The sequence below is a fragment of the Pieris napi genome, chromosome 10 (genome assembly GCF_905475465.1).
Source record: "Pieris napi chromosome 10, ilPieNapi1.2, whole genome shotgun sequence".
Classification (NCBI taxonomy): domain Eukaryota; kingdom Metazoa; phylum Arthropoda; class Insecta; order Lepidoptera; family Pieridae; genus Pieris; species Pieris napi.
The window spans coordinates 11,013,616-11,030,032 of NC_062243.1; the positions used below are offsets into that span (position 1 = coordinate 11,013,616).

Genomic DNA, 16,417 nt, shown 5'->3' on the forward strand with positions numbered 1-16,417 from the left:
ATGTAACATTTCAATAGACTATGTAACATCAACAGATATTGAAAGACAACATCAAACAAATTGAGTCCTATTATGTACACAATCACTGAAATGGGCTTATAAGTTCTAATTACAGCCAATTGGAGTCGGAATCGATACTGGTGTTACCTCGATAGGCTTGAGCAGACTTTTGTTGGGAGTATTTTTGACAACAATAGGCCCGAATACATCGACAGACAGCTTAAGTGGATTAAATATTTAACAATAGGATTTATTGCGTTATTGTATTGTATGTGTATTGTGGTTCCGCGTACAAGTAGTACGTTAAACACGCACGCGTTGCTTACAACATTGAATATCGCTTTTGATTAACTTTCAGTTCATATTTTCGTTTAGATTCTTAGGCTTTTTACTGAGAAATATGACTGTTATATTATCACAAGGAATAATAATAGGTGTATAAGTAAGAACTAAGACACTACAAGTTAAAAGCCACGGCCAAATTCACTAACGAATACAATTCTGGATATCAAGTACTTATGTGTATTAAATTAGGGAGCAACTGTTAGGATACAATGATCGCTGATGTGAATTCGGAGGTTTCGACGGTGACGTCAGAGCGGGGCGGGGGAGGTGAGAGGCGCGCGCCGGCGGCGGTACCCAGCCGCCGAGCCATATCTGTTGCTCTGTTGCGCGCCGAGCGCGGAGGTCGCGTAACGACACGCCGCCCGCCCTACGTAGATCGTAAACAAAACAGCGCGATACCAGTAATGGACCTTGCCCACGGTCACGGCTACATGACTACATTGTGTTATTTAAATGTTTAAAAGTGTTGAGGACCACGCGCCGGGGTAAACGGCCCGACGAACGCCTACAGACGGTCAACAGTAGTAAATAGTGCCGTAACTTCCCAGACTCCCAATCAGGTGATGCATCATAATTATTAAGTTATGGAAACAGTTAATGTGTTGTTGTGTAATAATAGAAAATTACTGGAATTTCTACTGTAATAGGTATTACTTTTTTCAATTTTTGTAGTTTATTAGGAGAAATGGTATTTCATTTTCTCCTACCACCAAAAGCAAATTACGTAAAATAGTAATGCAATGAAAAAATTAGTTTACAAGCAAATATTTAATAAAAAAACAAGTAAAATATTTTTTTAAATAAGTTAAGTAGGCGTTTACATTTAATAACTGCCGATGGCTGTGAGAAAAGAAAAAGATTTATAAAAACGATAATGATAAAATCTATTATTGTAATATGTCCATTGCTTAAAATTTTCAAAATGTTTTGTGATGTCTGTGGGTAATTGAGAGTAGAGACATAGCAATAATCATGTCAAAAACATCGATTTGGCATATCATTTGGTGCTTATTGACTCTGAATCTTAACCCTTAGTCAAACCAAACGTGAGGATAAAATATCATTTGCAAATAAACGATTCATAATTATTTATTATTTTTATTATCAAGTAAGCTTAGTAGAAAATAAAAGCGTTCAATTAATATATCTTTTGCTTTTGTTAGAGAGTAACTATGGTGAAGCATAAAAATATAAGAGATTTTATAACATACTTTTCTTATTACTGAAGTGATCACCTGCTTTGTTCAGTGTATAATATTTATTTCTCCGGGGACTGAAGATATTTCAGAGTCTTATCCTTATTTCAATTTATATTTTAAGTGAAGTTTTTTAATGTTTAAATATTTGGACGACCAGAACCATATTAATGTTTTATTAATGTAATTTTTGTTTTTAAATCACGTTATATTTATTAATCATGATGACCCACAAAAAATATTATTTCAAAGGTAATCAAACCATGATCCGTGTTATTCCTTATATGCTAAGCATATAAAAATAGAATAGTAATGCAAAGTTGAAATGTATAATACCTTATTTATAACAAGAATACATCAGTCTAATTGCACCGTCATGTCTCATTTAATCACGAAAGTGAAATGTAATTTCACATATTGCTTTAATTTCAATCACTCTAAACTAAATCTTGTTGGCCAAGTGACTTCAGCGTGCGACTCTCATCCCTGAGGTCGTAGGTTCAATCCCTGGCTGTGCACCAATGAACTTTCTATGTGCGCATTTAATATTCGCTTGAACGGTGAAGGAAAACATCGTTAGGAAACCGGCTTGCATTAGACCCAAAGAGTCGACGGTGTGTGTCAGGCACAGAAGGCTGATCACCTATTAGTTGACAAGTGATCATGAAACAGATACATCTGAGGCCCAGACTTAAAAAGTTACAGCGTTTAAGTTTAAACTAAATCTAGTTATTCTAGAATCCGATCGAACTATGTTTTAGTTTATATGCAAATTCGGATTTGAGTGTTTCGTACCAGCAAGCTACGTTTGACAGTAAATTGCATTATCAGAATGCATTAAGAGCTTCAACGATTAATATGTGCATTGTTAACAAATACATTTGTACAGCTGAATCTAAATTATATGAAGTTTATTTATGTTAAGAAAGCTTCAATGGTGCAGCTTTAACAGAGTCTTTAAGGGCAATGCTGCCTTGCGATTCTGTAACTCATAATGAGGGATAAGGAGGGAGCTTGTAGTTTGACTGACCCTTCACGAAAAGAGTTTCAAAAGTGCCTATGAGCGGGATACTCACTCAAGCTTTCTTATGGCCGATTTACATTATCTTAGTGTTTAGGAGAGTGCTTTAGGATAGTACTTTAGTTGAAACATGTAAACGCTACTTGCTTTAGTAAACTCTACGCTAAAGAACTTGCCTTTCAAGTTGTACTAAAGCACTCTCCTAAACACTAAGATAATGTAAATCGGCCTTTAGTTTCATAAGCGTGGCGATTTCCTAAATCGTCGGAATTACGCCCCGAGAGTATAGCCAGACGTAGGCAGTCTCTTTGACTTGCATTGCATTCATTCGTTACATAGCAATTAACATTTCATTATTTCGCTTATATTCTTTTATATAAACCCTCTATTATTTGCACCCCGATTACCCAGGACAAGTGGTATCACTGGATAAGCCCTACCGTTTGCCCCTGATCTACAATCACATAATACACCATCCAAGATGACCAATGCCTTCTACAACTTACATATCAGTCCTAAAATACAACACAAATTTTAAACTACAGAACTACGGCACATTATAAACAATTTTTTACTATTTTTTTTTTCCATCTGCAATCAGCCTCTTGGCTTTTATCAGATTTTATGGGAAATTATAGCAATTAGGGAACGCAAATCCAATAATTTTTATTCCCTCCGTAATTTGTAAACTGTCAGACTGCGGCAAGTTTCGCCCTTTTTAGCCGATACACACTGTCCGTCGTTTCCAAGAGGCCCGAAGCTAGGGGGTTGACGTGCTGCTGAAGTCTCATTTTGTATCGCACGGTTGATCTTTTAATGTCTTTCTCGACAGTGGCAATTCCCAAATATTTATGGACTTCAGTATTTCGTGTTAACCACAGCGCACCGCTCATATTTCGCAGTGTTTTGTTTTGTAGCCGCGGCAGGATTTCGATATTAGAGCGGCTTGCCGACCCCCAGAGCTGTATCCCATAGAACCATATTGGTTTTATTACAGTTTTGTAGATGAGAAGTTGTCCAAACTGAGGGCGGCAAACAAACAAGTATTGAAATAAATAATATAGGTATAATTCCGACAAGTATAGTGAAACAGTTAAGTGTTTGATGTAGGCTTTAATCTGGCTTTCCTTTAATTTAAAGGATGCCAGTTGGGTTCGAGGCTGTAATTAAAGTCGACTTACAAGACTCAACGTTGAGATTACTCTTGATGGCACCGGTCGTCTGAAATACGGTGTATGGCTTCTAAAGGTTCGCATGAATTTTAAACCTATTCATAGAATAGGTTTGATGATCATAAAATTTTATGTAATTTTGGTTGAAATGTAGGTAAGCCAAAACATGTATGTTTGGACTGCAGCAGAATCATAAAGTCATAGAAAAAGCAAAGTAGTATAAAAGAGATAAAAAAAATAATACAACATTAAGAAAGTAAGGTAGCGGATACAAAAAGTATATAAACTTAAGTGGAATGGGCGGGATGGTAAAAGGAACAGAAAAGTGGAACAACAAAGTATTAAAGTGGTGCCCAATGTACAATAAAAGGAACAGAGGAACAATTTAAAGGGTGTCTCATGACAGAGGGTAGTACAGTGCAGACAGAAATGGTATTAGTAGGAGCCCTATGCCAAGAAAGGGCTAATGAAAAAACGGTGATACTTAGATTGAATTAATAATTTTTAATGTACTTTCTCATCATCACAAATGCATTTGTGATCTGTGGCACCTCCTAGATGTTTATTGAAATTGAAAAGAGGGCACTAGCTCTTTTCTTTAACTTTTCCTAATAATGTATTAAATCACTAAATGCAATCAGAAACGGTTTAACTTTAATTCTAACCCCGAAATTATATTTGGTTTTCTCATTTCCGTAGTATCACGTAGGTTTAGTTTTTGCAGTGCTTAATAAACTTCCAGCAATTATATATAAGCAGAATTAGACTTCGTAAAGATTTCTCTTTCCTTCTAAATACAATACAGCCTGTTTCTCACTGATAGCTAACCCGACCCACATTGGTAGTAAAAAGCATTTTAAGCGGAAAGGAACATAAATTCTTATCTTTATTATACAAACTATACACATTGTTATTTTTAAGTTATTTTCATTTTTTCTTAGACTGCTTATTCTTTACGATCTGTAAAGCTATTTTAATGTTTGATAATCCGTTTTCTATCATCCACGCAATTTAAAAACTAACACGCATATAATTTTGTGCCGAAAATAGATATTGGGAGTATGCCGGAATGTAGTCGTATATCGTGGCATTTTATCATTCTGCATCGAAAAATTGAAGTTTTTATTAAAGGTATTTCGATAAAATTCAATACAGTAGATTTTATTTATGCAAAAGAGTCTAGCATACGTGAAAGTCAGTGTTTGTCTCGGATCATAGTACCGACCCCAGATCTGGAGCTTTTCTCGCTCTCTCGCTTTCTCTCAATGATATAAGTATCACAATACAGCAAAGAAATACTGCCAACATTATGGGACCACACTTTTTAAATTTATATAAGTGTTCTAAAATACATTTTTAATTATTATTCTTATTACTAGATACTTTGTCTTTGGTTATATGTCAGTAAAACATGTGATAACATTTGTACTAAGTTTTAATAATAGAATATTATTTTAATTAAAAAACATATATCTACAAATATAGCTGAAAATACAAAATTTCTACGTCTTCTTCAAAATTTCTTTCTCAGTCAATTTCAATATAAGGTATTTAAAACAATTTAAAATAACGTAATAAATAAAAGGGGCAAAGGCATGTTATTAACACGTTCACTGCGTAACAGGCCGATATCAGCCTGCCGCGGTATTTCCGCTGGTGCGGACGAAGAAATCTATGTCCCTCTCGCTGGTGCGTAACTATTATCTCAGGTGTTTGTAAAAATTCGACAGGGACAAATATATATTTCATCTTGCGGTCAAAATTGTAGGTTTTCCCCATCAAAACATAACGGCAGGCTTTTATCGACCTACCACGCACTGACGCTGCTTTGCATCCGCTGAGTGCGGCAGTGGGCCTATTTCAGCCCGCCCACCCAACAGGCAGCTGGCGACCCGATACCGCACAGAGCGCGCGCCCGACCAGTTAGTGTTGTGCTATCTAACTGATCTAACATAGCGTTCGATATTATCAACGATGGCAAGCAATACAAGAAAAATACAAATTTAGGAAAATAGAGTAATTCGCCTTGCAGTTATTGACAGTGATAGTGACAGCAGTGAAGAAATATTTACCACTAAGAAAAATAAAAAGTATTTCTGTTTCCAAGACAGGCATACATAAGTAAATAAATAAATTTTTCAGTTCCTTTAGTAGTAAATGTAAATTTACGATTAATTTAACTTGACGATTCAAAAGTGTACTTGATTACCCACTTGAATAAAGATATTTTGAGTTTGAGTTTGAGTTGAGTTTACGATAATTCTGTTTTATTTTCGATATTTCTCTGTCCCATCACTACTAAAAATATATTCTAGTGCGGTTCAGGTCGGTATCGGCCTGCCGCTTTTCCTGCTTTATTTCTCATTTCCTGTTTGCTAGATCCCGGGGCGAATCAAACCTAAGGACGTTGGGTTCAAGGTCATTCTAACAATATAAAAAAAAATGTATACATTATGTTTCCACAAAGTTATAGCAATTTAATCTATCCTAGTGCTGTTGGGTCTAGAAAGACCTGCCACGCACCGGCGGAAATATCATTGGGGGCGCATTTTGGCCCGCCGCCGCACCTGATGAAATATTATTATTTTACTTGCCGCAGTGAACGTGTTAATCAAATAAGTTGTTTTAAGGTGGAGCCGAGATTCGATAAATTACCGTGCTATTTATCTCGTTTTAATCAAATCAATTTTGGGGATTCTTTCACGAATATAAATAAAACAATATGAGAGAACAGACCGGCTTTATGACAGCGATAATTAATCTATGAACCAATTGTAATAATGTCGTCTGCGAAGGCGAGTATGATTTATCGCAATTGTAGTTTGTTGTTTCGCGCTCGCGAACATTTTATGACATTGTTTCCATAGCCGAGAATTGTGTAAATGACTATAATTTATTGCTTTTAATACTTTAATTTATTTTAACTGATTATTTCAGTAATCTTATGCTTAATACAATTATTATTTATATTGCTTTGCAATTCCCTAGCTTACACTCGGAAACTAATACACTAAATATTAGGTTACCAACCAAAAACTATACTTAATCCCGGTAACCCCACAAGGTGGTAGTTTCAAGGGTGTGTTCCCTAGTGGTAATAGGGTCTGAATTATTTTGTTCGAACTACATTTTATTTTAAATAAATAAAGAGTTTTCAGAAGAATTTTTATAACGCAAATGTGAGTTTTCATACTAATACTGTAAAACTAAAGAAATTAAGACAAATACTATGTTATGGTCACCTTGACATTCACAAAGATTCACAAAGATCTTACGATTTATATGTCGCAGGCAACTAGCTTTATTAGCCTTTCGATTAACAGTCTAGCCTTTTAACTAAACGGCGCCGTGTAACTAGCAGCCTGAAAGATAGTCAGCCGTAGCGTATGTTACAACATTTAATAAACTGGCTGGCTAATACTTAGGCATTCGTACGATAGAGACATTATTTGTCAGAAATAAAAAAGACATATGCCGTTAAAAATATGTCTTTTAAAACTAAATTGCTTAAGTCAAATTCACATTATTATTGTCACTACATTCTTCCATTGTACTGGTTGTTTTACATGAAACTTTGGAAAACAACATAAAAGTTGTGGTTTGCCGACGCCATATTGACAGTTTGAAGAGTTTCGTTTCGAATTTGAGAGTAGCAGAAAGTACGTATAGGCCAGTAATGAAATAACATCGATCCAAGTCATTTGCCTTCCTGTTTGATCACCAGGCTGAACATCTTTGAGGCCGCTAGTTAAACGTCGCCGTTTAGAAAAAGGCTAGGCTGTTAATTGAACGGCTAATTAAGCTAGTTGGCTGTGACATTTATATATAATACGTTATCTTTAGTATTTGTACAATCCTATCGATGTGGAATACTTCGGACTCTGAAAATGAGTTCTCTGGTTACATAGGTAAGCACTGCTACTTGAATGAGGCCACCACTGTGCACAATTTTTTTTTATTTTTGTACCGTGATTATTTGTATCGTACTATATATAACAATATATAAAATTCTCGTGTCGCGGTGTTTGTAGTTAAACTCCTCTGAAACGGCTTGACCGATTCTCATGAAATTTTGTATGCATATTGGGTATGTCTGAGAATCGGACATCTATTTTTCATCCCCCTAAATGTTAAGGGTAGTCCAGCCCTAAATTATTTTGTTTTAATTTTTAGATATTTTTTTTTTGTTTTTATTTTTTTTATGATACAGCATTAAAAAATACATACAACCCCTAATTTTCACCCAACGGTCAGCTAGTATAACAATAAAATACCCAAACAGAATAATTATAGGTAGGAACTAATTAATATGATGAGCTCGCTGCATCCACGAAAGTTGTACCATCCAAACTAAGCACAAAACGCGCTGTGGTATAGAGACTGTGTTTAATTTTTTTCGTCTTATATTTACACTAGAGCAGTGTTGGACCAGTCTTTAGCATCGCAACACTGTTTGTTCCAAAAAGGTTTTATATTAATTGATTAATTTTTAAAGACTATTCAAATTAAAACAGATACCTATAGATACATAAGTATGTATATTCTCTAAGTATTTATCTGTATAGATTCCAAATTACTTTATGGCAAGTAAGGGAAACCGCAAGCTCAAGGTAGCGTTCAATATCGGAAAACTATTAGGTTTGACTGAGACTTCCATTACCACACGCAACAACCTATGAACGTCTGTTTTTGTTTCCGTCGATAAAAGTAAAATCTTTATTTTTTGCGTCAAAACAAAAGAGCCGAGAATGTTTTACTTAATTTTATAAATAATTCAAATATTTTTTTATTAAAAACGCTGACCTTTGCTACTATAGCAAACCCATTCAAAATCTTATTCTTTCGACAGATAAATAAAGCTCTCGTTCACGAAGGAATTAAAAATAGAATTAACCAATACGTACATGGGTGATATAGAAAAATCTAATATATAAAATTCTCGTGTCGCGGTGTTTGTAGTTAAACTCCTCCGAAATGGCTTGACCGATTCTCATGAAATTTTGTGTGCATATTTATGGTATGTCTGAGAATCGGACAACATCTATTTTTCATCCCTCTAAATTTTTAAATTTTTAGATAAAAAAATTTATGATACAGCATTAAACAATACATACTCCTCATTTAACCCCCTCTACGATTAACCCCTATTTTTTAATATAAATGATATACATGGCAAAAGGACGTTAGCCGGATCAGCTAGTATTTTATAAAATACATCGTAGTAGAGAAGATAAATAAAATAAAAGATAAGTTAAAAATCTCTCAGTTCATAATGCCGGCAGCAATTCCCCGTCGGATTGCGATGCTTATACGCCGTGAGGGGAAAACCAGCTTTCATGGTGCTTACCCCAGGCGTCTTATATTGAAACTTTTATTTAACGTGTAATTTCCTTTGTTACGGTCCGATAAAGCAGAATACTTTGATGCAAAGTCGTAATATTTAGTTAAAAATTTAATTAAACCGAATAAATAACGCTCGAAATAAAGTGAGATTATTTGGTTAATTACTGTATATGTGTCGCCGAGTGGCTGAGTAACGCTTATATGCATGACTAAAAGCGTAAAATTACAATTACTTAATCGACTTTAATATATTGACTAATTTAATATAATATATTGAATAAATACACAAGACGACTTTCATTTTTACAGTAAATTTATTTATGTCACGTTAAATCCGTTACAGTATTGTCTAACAACGTGAAGAATTAGCTATGACAGTTTTTTTTGGTAACTACGTTTAAAATGTACTATTGTGAGAGATTCTTACTATGAGAGAATTGCTGCAACCGGGAAACGAACCCGACAACACTGCAAGTAATTCGACTATCGTTGTAGCTATATATAATATAGAATAACTAATCGTAATTCGTAATTACGACAATATATATTAAATGTATCGCAGGAAAAAAAGCAAGACACTAGCTATTTATTTTCGACATTATGCATTTCGATATTATAATATTATAAACCCAAAGATGTTCATTAACATCTCTGTGTTAATTGTATATGTCACCGTAAAATTGTAAAAACCGTTAGATTGTAATCTATCTCGCGAGATTGTAAACTGTCGAAAGATTGTGAACCTCAACGAACTGCTTACAAATTAACGTATTATTATTCGGTAGTTATATGAAATTGTTGGGAAGTAAAATTAATCTGTAATTGACCAAAGAAGTTTGAATGATAACTAAGTTAGTGTAGTACAATCTACCGAATACCGATAACCGATAACCGATAGATTACAATCTAACGGTGTTTACAATTTTACGTTAACATATATATTCCGTAAGTTCGCTACGGCCCGCATGACTACAATAATTTATACGAAGCCCAAACAAACACTTAGAATATACAGTGCAATTTATAATGCCCATTAAAATGGCCACGTTCAGCATTAAGTAGCTACAAATAGACAATTCACATCTATTTTTATACTAAACAGCCGATTCCGCTAATCGATACATTCTGACTAAATTATTGGTTATCGAACGCTTTCATCTCTGCTGTCTTCAAAACTAATATTTATTTATTTTGAAATCCTACAGCTAACAAATGATATATAACCAAAAACAACTATACTAAAGATATAAAGATGGAATCTAAATATATAAAACAAAGTCGTGTTAGTTACACCACTTATAACTCAAGACGGCGAGACCTCAACTGGACCGATGTCAGTTATCTGTTTTTTGGTGGATTCTTCTCCACTCCGAATAGCAAAAAAAAGTAGTAAAATATCGGATAAGTTATCGAATAACAATAAATAAATTATTTAATTTTACGACTGCAAATGTGATGCATTTGTTGACAAAATTACACACCATTTTACATCGAATTCGTGTCAGTTCAAGAAATCTTGAAGAGAATGAGGTGATGCATAACCAGGTTTTGATCTTGATCGAAGACATGACCTCATCAAAAAATTTTGTATATCAGAAAGTGTTTTAACATGCAGTATCGCAATATTGGCGCTAGAGATAAAAGAGGCTTTATGTGTAAAACTGTCCTTCTTCTTTCGCAATGGCAAGCAATAAAACACTTCTGTAATTGTAATGTATTAATGTTATTACCTTAATGAAATCCTAAATTAAGTTTAACTAAAGTTAACACGATATATCTTAAAGTTAGTTATATATCTAATATAACTAACTTTTAGAAGTTAGTTATATTAGAAGTTAGCCGGGTCAGCTAGTATATTATACACTGTTGAATATTGATTGACGAATTTATTTCTCAATTTCTTCCTGCCTTTACTGTGTATATAAGAAGTTTGTACTAGATACAACCTTATAGGTATGATTGTTTGAACGCGAGTCACTTTTACTATAGAAAAATTCAAGGAATAATAGGATATTAATGTTTACATTGAACCGTAAACCAAAAATTAGAATAATAATACATGATGTTCAATACTGTTGGTTCCCGAACATCCGACATGATATATGAAGTGTGAAAAATTTATGATCCACAATTCCGACATAGATGTATGGCCGCTAAATGACTATTGTGAATCGTTCTCTATATTTCCTACTGCCTGACTTTGTCTATATACAATTTAGACTATTTTCGACCTCCAACAGTTAAAAAAAAGCATACCCCTCCCTCATAGATGACAAAACATCTATTTAAATAGGAGTTCTTGGGTTGCGATGACTACCTTTTTCTGGTGTCCCGTTAGGCTCGTTTCTATAAAAAATTTGTAATTAAGTCCTCAATTATTATACTATTTATATGTTCACTGTGGGTATTCCTTAGGCTCACATGGCAAGGGTCAATTTTTAACCAATTCTAAAGTTATTTTTATAAGTCTACAATACTAGTATTTACTTAACGGAAAACACAAACTTGAAGAAAGAAATCATCATTTCTATTAAAAAGGAGTGTGGGCAAAATGGCTTCAGCGTTCGACTCTCATACCTGAAGTCCTAGATTCGATCCCCGGCTGTCCACCAATGGACTTTCTGTCTAAGTGCTCGTACGATGAAGGAAAACATCGTGAGGAAACCGGCTTAGACGGATTAAGTCGAGCACACAAGGCTGACCAGCTACTTTTCTATGAAATAAAAATGATCAGAGAAAAGGATGCAATTTGAGTTAAAGCCTTGGAGTGCCAATGGATTATTACATAACTTGCAAAATTCAGCAGCATTTTTCTTACTGCTCAATATTCATTTACATGCTCTCCGTATGTACGGGAGGATACAACCCACTTCAGTCTCTCAGCTCTCTTAAGTTCCGGGTAGGCTATACCCGCCCTTTTATCCACCTCACAAACCGGATACTTCCAAACTTGGATCATAGACGCCCTTGGCGCTCTCACATTGCAGCCCTGCGATTCTGTAACTCACTTCACAACTCACACAGCGGTTTTCGCATCGGCGGTCTCTCTCAAATCAGTCGTGAAGCAGTCATTTTATGATTTGACATTCTGATAAACAATAAAGTACAAGCTCCCACCTTTTCAGAATGCCAAATCATAAAATAACTGCTTCACGACTGATTTGAGAGCGACCGCCGATGCGAAAACCGCTGTGTGAGTTGTGAAGTGAGTTACAGAATCGCAGGGCAGTTCAGTAAAACTAAGTTACATACAATAATAAGATATTTTACGAAGATAGCGTTTATAAAAACTCGAACTCGTGATAAGGGGCTTGAGACAAAATTACTTTTCGACAGGCGTGACCCACTAATGGCAAACGAATTTCTTCGGGCATGACATTAGCTCACGCTGTCGGTCTCAAGCCCTAATACCAATTCGACTTAGAATCCTTCAAGCGTACCAATTTTTAAGGAGCCGGGAACGCACTTGCGAGCCCTCCAGCAATGTGAGTGTATATGGGCGGCGGTATCACTTACAAAATAAGAACAAAAAAATCTAATATCGCATTATAAGCTGTAGAACGAAACGCAACGACGCGTATCGTAGGAGCGAGATTTATTCTCAAATCGTATAAAGGCACGTGGTTTCAACGCATGAAAGAATACACCATTAATCGTTCGCAGAAACTGACAAAGATTTATCACTGTTTAAATATGTAGCAACGAATTTAAACCGTTTCTAGGTAATTTTTTAATTAATTTATTAATTTTAAATATAACTTAACAATATAAACGCGTTTGTTTCAGTGCTTTTCATCGTGGTTAGTGAGAAACACTCTCTTAAATTATATAATCAATGAAAAAAACCGTTTGATTAATGTAACTCCATGTTGATCTTCTAGTTTCTGTCCAGCGCCTCTCTTATGACATTGTATAGGTTTAAGGACGAAGACTCTTTCACTTGATCAGTCCATCGGGTTGGTGAACGGCCTGGTGATCTTTTGCCTTCTGTGTTACCAACCATGATCAGTTTCTCCAAGTTCTCATCGCCGGCGCATTGCATGGCCGAAGTAAGATACAATTCGCTGTCGGCATATAGTGGACAGGCGAGTCCGTGCGGAGTTGGGTCAGTTGGCGGAAATAACAACATATCGCACCTTCAGAATAGTAGTGACTTAACTCAAAAATCTAAGAAATTGAGTTACGGTCATAGAGGGTCACTAAAAGGTACGCACTTTTAGGTGAATAATAAAGAAGCGGCGTTTTTATGTTAGAATAAAGATTACGATACTTCGGTCTCTTTCACACTGCCTACCTCTACCCGCGCCGCTCGGATCGGTAACGACGCAATTAGTGATGCATCAAACAAGTCGTCGCAAGTTTATTAGTGAACTGACCTAAAACGTAATAAGTCACTTGTGTACTGAACAAACAGGTAAGTAAACTTCTCAATCTTCAGTATAAGAGAGACTCTTTTTTATATTAGGTCTTTTTATTACCGATTTTGATTTTTACATATAGGACTAATTGTAATTAGGTCCCTTTAATACTTAAAACTAAGAATAGTGACAAGGACTAAACAGAATTGAGCCCCTTTTAAAATAAAACCAAGGACTTCAATACATTTTACATCAAAATGTGTCATTACTACACTAATTTGCCGACAAATAAATGAGCTATTTCATTAAATGAGTCCTTATAATTATATAATGTGGGTGTTTTTATGTTCTGTAATAAGATTTAGGACTCTGTATTTCCTAAATACCGAATACTTAAACTATATTAGTAGACCTGTTTGTTTCAGATAAGAATAAAAATGAAGAGAAGAGCAGACTTAATATTTGAGAAATTACAAATAATGGTTATTTCTTTATATTTACATTACACTAATTGAATTTAGTGGTTTTTCGAACAGTTATCGTAATTATCTTAAACGTTTTCAGGTGGACGTAGTACCATGCAATTACAAAAATGTAAGTTGGCCCTTGGACCAAATGCGGAAATCTAGTGACGCGGCTTGTAATTTTATATACCTATTCCTTGTTTCTATTTATTAGATATTGTTTTTACGGAAATGCATCACAGTAAGTAGGATATGAAATGTTTATGTTTTTGTGCTTTATCGTTACAGGATAAAATTAATAAAGAGAACATTCCTCATTCTATTGAGCAAAGAAAACGAAAGTTGACTCAGGTAACTAAATGTTAATGTGTTTTCCTAATTTTTTATTTTTCCCATAATTTTCTTTTTAGTTTTATAACTAAGTAGGTACGGTAAGTAGGTACACCCAGCTTTAAGAAGGTTAATAGTGGTTATGATGTTTACAGAATGAGTATGAAAGCGATACCTCTCGGCCATCTAGTTCATCAATAATAGAAGGCACACCTGAAAAAAGAGTGCTGTTATCAAATCATGCACACGAACTTTGCGATGGCAAAAGAAACATACCTAGGGTTGGTTTCTCATTACGGAAATCATTATTTAATGCCATGAAATAAATTGCATACTCACTTATTTGATAACCTACGAAAACGTCTACGAAATCCCAACAATTGGAAACAAATTGTTGCAAAAACTTTGTGAAATACTGGGAAAGAATATGTTTCTAACACTAAATCTATAAAAATTGTTCCTGCTCGTTCAATAAAAGATCCATGTACCAGCAAATGTAGAGTCAAATGTGTCGATAACATAAATGAGATCGATAGAAATCTATTATTTAAAAAATATTGGGCACTAGGAAACGTAGAATTACAGAGATCTTTTGTTAGAAATTGCATGATAGAAGTAAAACCAAAATATAAATACACAAATGCAGCTAGACCAAGACAGCCTAATAATGCATTATATTTTACAGTTAATGATACTAAAATTAGAGTTTGCAAAACTTTTTTTATAAACACGTTAGGTATATGTGACAGGCAAATAAGAACTGTTAAAAAGAAGACAGATGCGCAAGGTTTCATAGAGAAAGATAACCGAGGTAAAAACCAGAATAGAAAAAGGATAGAACCAGCAATCCTACAAGATATAAAGAACCACATTAATTGGATACCAAGGATTCAATCGTATTATTTAAGGTCTTCAACTTCTCGCGAATATATAGGTGGAGAGAAAACAATAATGGATCTTTGGAGAGATTTTGATAAAGATCAACGCGACGCAGGAAAAGCTACATTTGAATATTGCTTATAATATTATGACATTTTCACAAAAGAGTTTAATATTGAATTTTTCCAACCCAAGAAAGACAGTTTTGAATATGAACTAGTTTCTCCAGAAAAAAACTACAACTAAAAGAAAAATATGATCGTCATTTAAAAGAAAAAGATTTATCCCGAAAAGAGAAACATAATTATCGACTCAACATTGATGAAACCCATATTTGTGCAGTGTTCGACCTGCAAATGCAATGTCCTAGCGGTATTACAAAACACAACTGAATTGCCTCAACTTTACAATCGTGGAATTACTAAAGAAAAGAGACAACAATTTGGAGGAAAATACAGAAAGTGTACACAAACGTGATATTGGAGCTTATGGAGACGTCTACAGTTTTTTCTGGGGCGAAACTCAGAGATCGGATCGTGTGTTCTTAATTATTTGGAGATTTTAAATGCAAGACATCAGGGTCAGGCCATCACGTTACGTTTTATTCCGACCATTGCTGCGGACAAAACAAAAATAAATATGTAGCTTGCTTATATTCCTACGCAGTATCACATTTTGAGAACATCCAGTCTATAACCCAAAAGTACCTAATAAAGGGTCATACCTAAAATGAAGGGGACAACGTCCACAACCTCACTGAAATGGAAATCCAACGGAATAAAAAGGCTGGACCCATATACGCACCTTGTCAATACGTCACTTTAATAAAAAATTCGCGAAAAAACGGAAATCCGTTGATTGTTCAAGAATTAACGTATGATTTTTTTTGGGACTTAAAGATGTTTCAAGAGAAATGGGCTTATAATTTTAGTGAAAATGAAAATAATGCCAATGTGACTTGGAATGATGTAAAAATTCTTAAATTTACTAAAGATGATACGTTTACGTTTTACTATAAGGCATCTTATAGTCAAAATTAGTTCAACAAGGTAAATATGAGAAACAAAAGGAAGAAGATAAGTGATATAAGAGAAATTGCTATGACCAAAGCATACTCCCAAAGATTGGTGTTATCTGAGAGGAAAAAAACTGACTTACGTTCCTTGATTGAACATAATCTGATACCTCATTATTATGCTGATTTTTATAATAACATTATTTAATAATTATTTTTATAAGTATAACAGGCTCTTCTGCTATAGGTTTTAGTTTTTAGTTTTAAATAGAACTGTATTAAAAAAGTATTGAT

General features: G+C 34.5%; 2 protein-coding genes across 2 annotated transcripts in view; both read left to right on the plus strand.

The window, feature by feature from the left end:
• Positions 1–678: 678 nt before the first annotated feature.
• Positions 679–16,417, plus strand: part of LOC125053313 (5-hydroxytryptamine receptor-like) — a 31,239-nt gene continuing 15,500 nt past the window's right edge. The window contains exon 1 of the mRNA XM_047654633.1: positions 679–905. The gene's annotated coding sequence lies outside the window, so the exon portion shown is untranslated. The remainder of the gene's footprint in view (positions 906–16,417) is intronic.
• Positions 13,214–15,120, plus strand: LOC125053314. Its single transcript, XM_047654634.1, has 4 exons — positions 13,214–13,917; positions 14,000–14,029; positions 14,188–14,250; positions 14,385–15,120. Exons 1-4 carry the CDS (start codon positions 13,873–13,875, stop codon positions 14,553–14,555), a joined length of 309 nt encoding a protein of 102 aa, XP_047510590.1. The 5' UTR covers positions 13,214–13,872; the 3' UTR covers positions 14,556–15,120.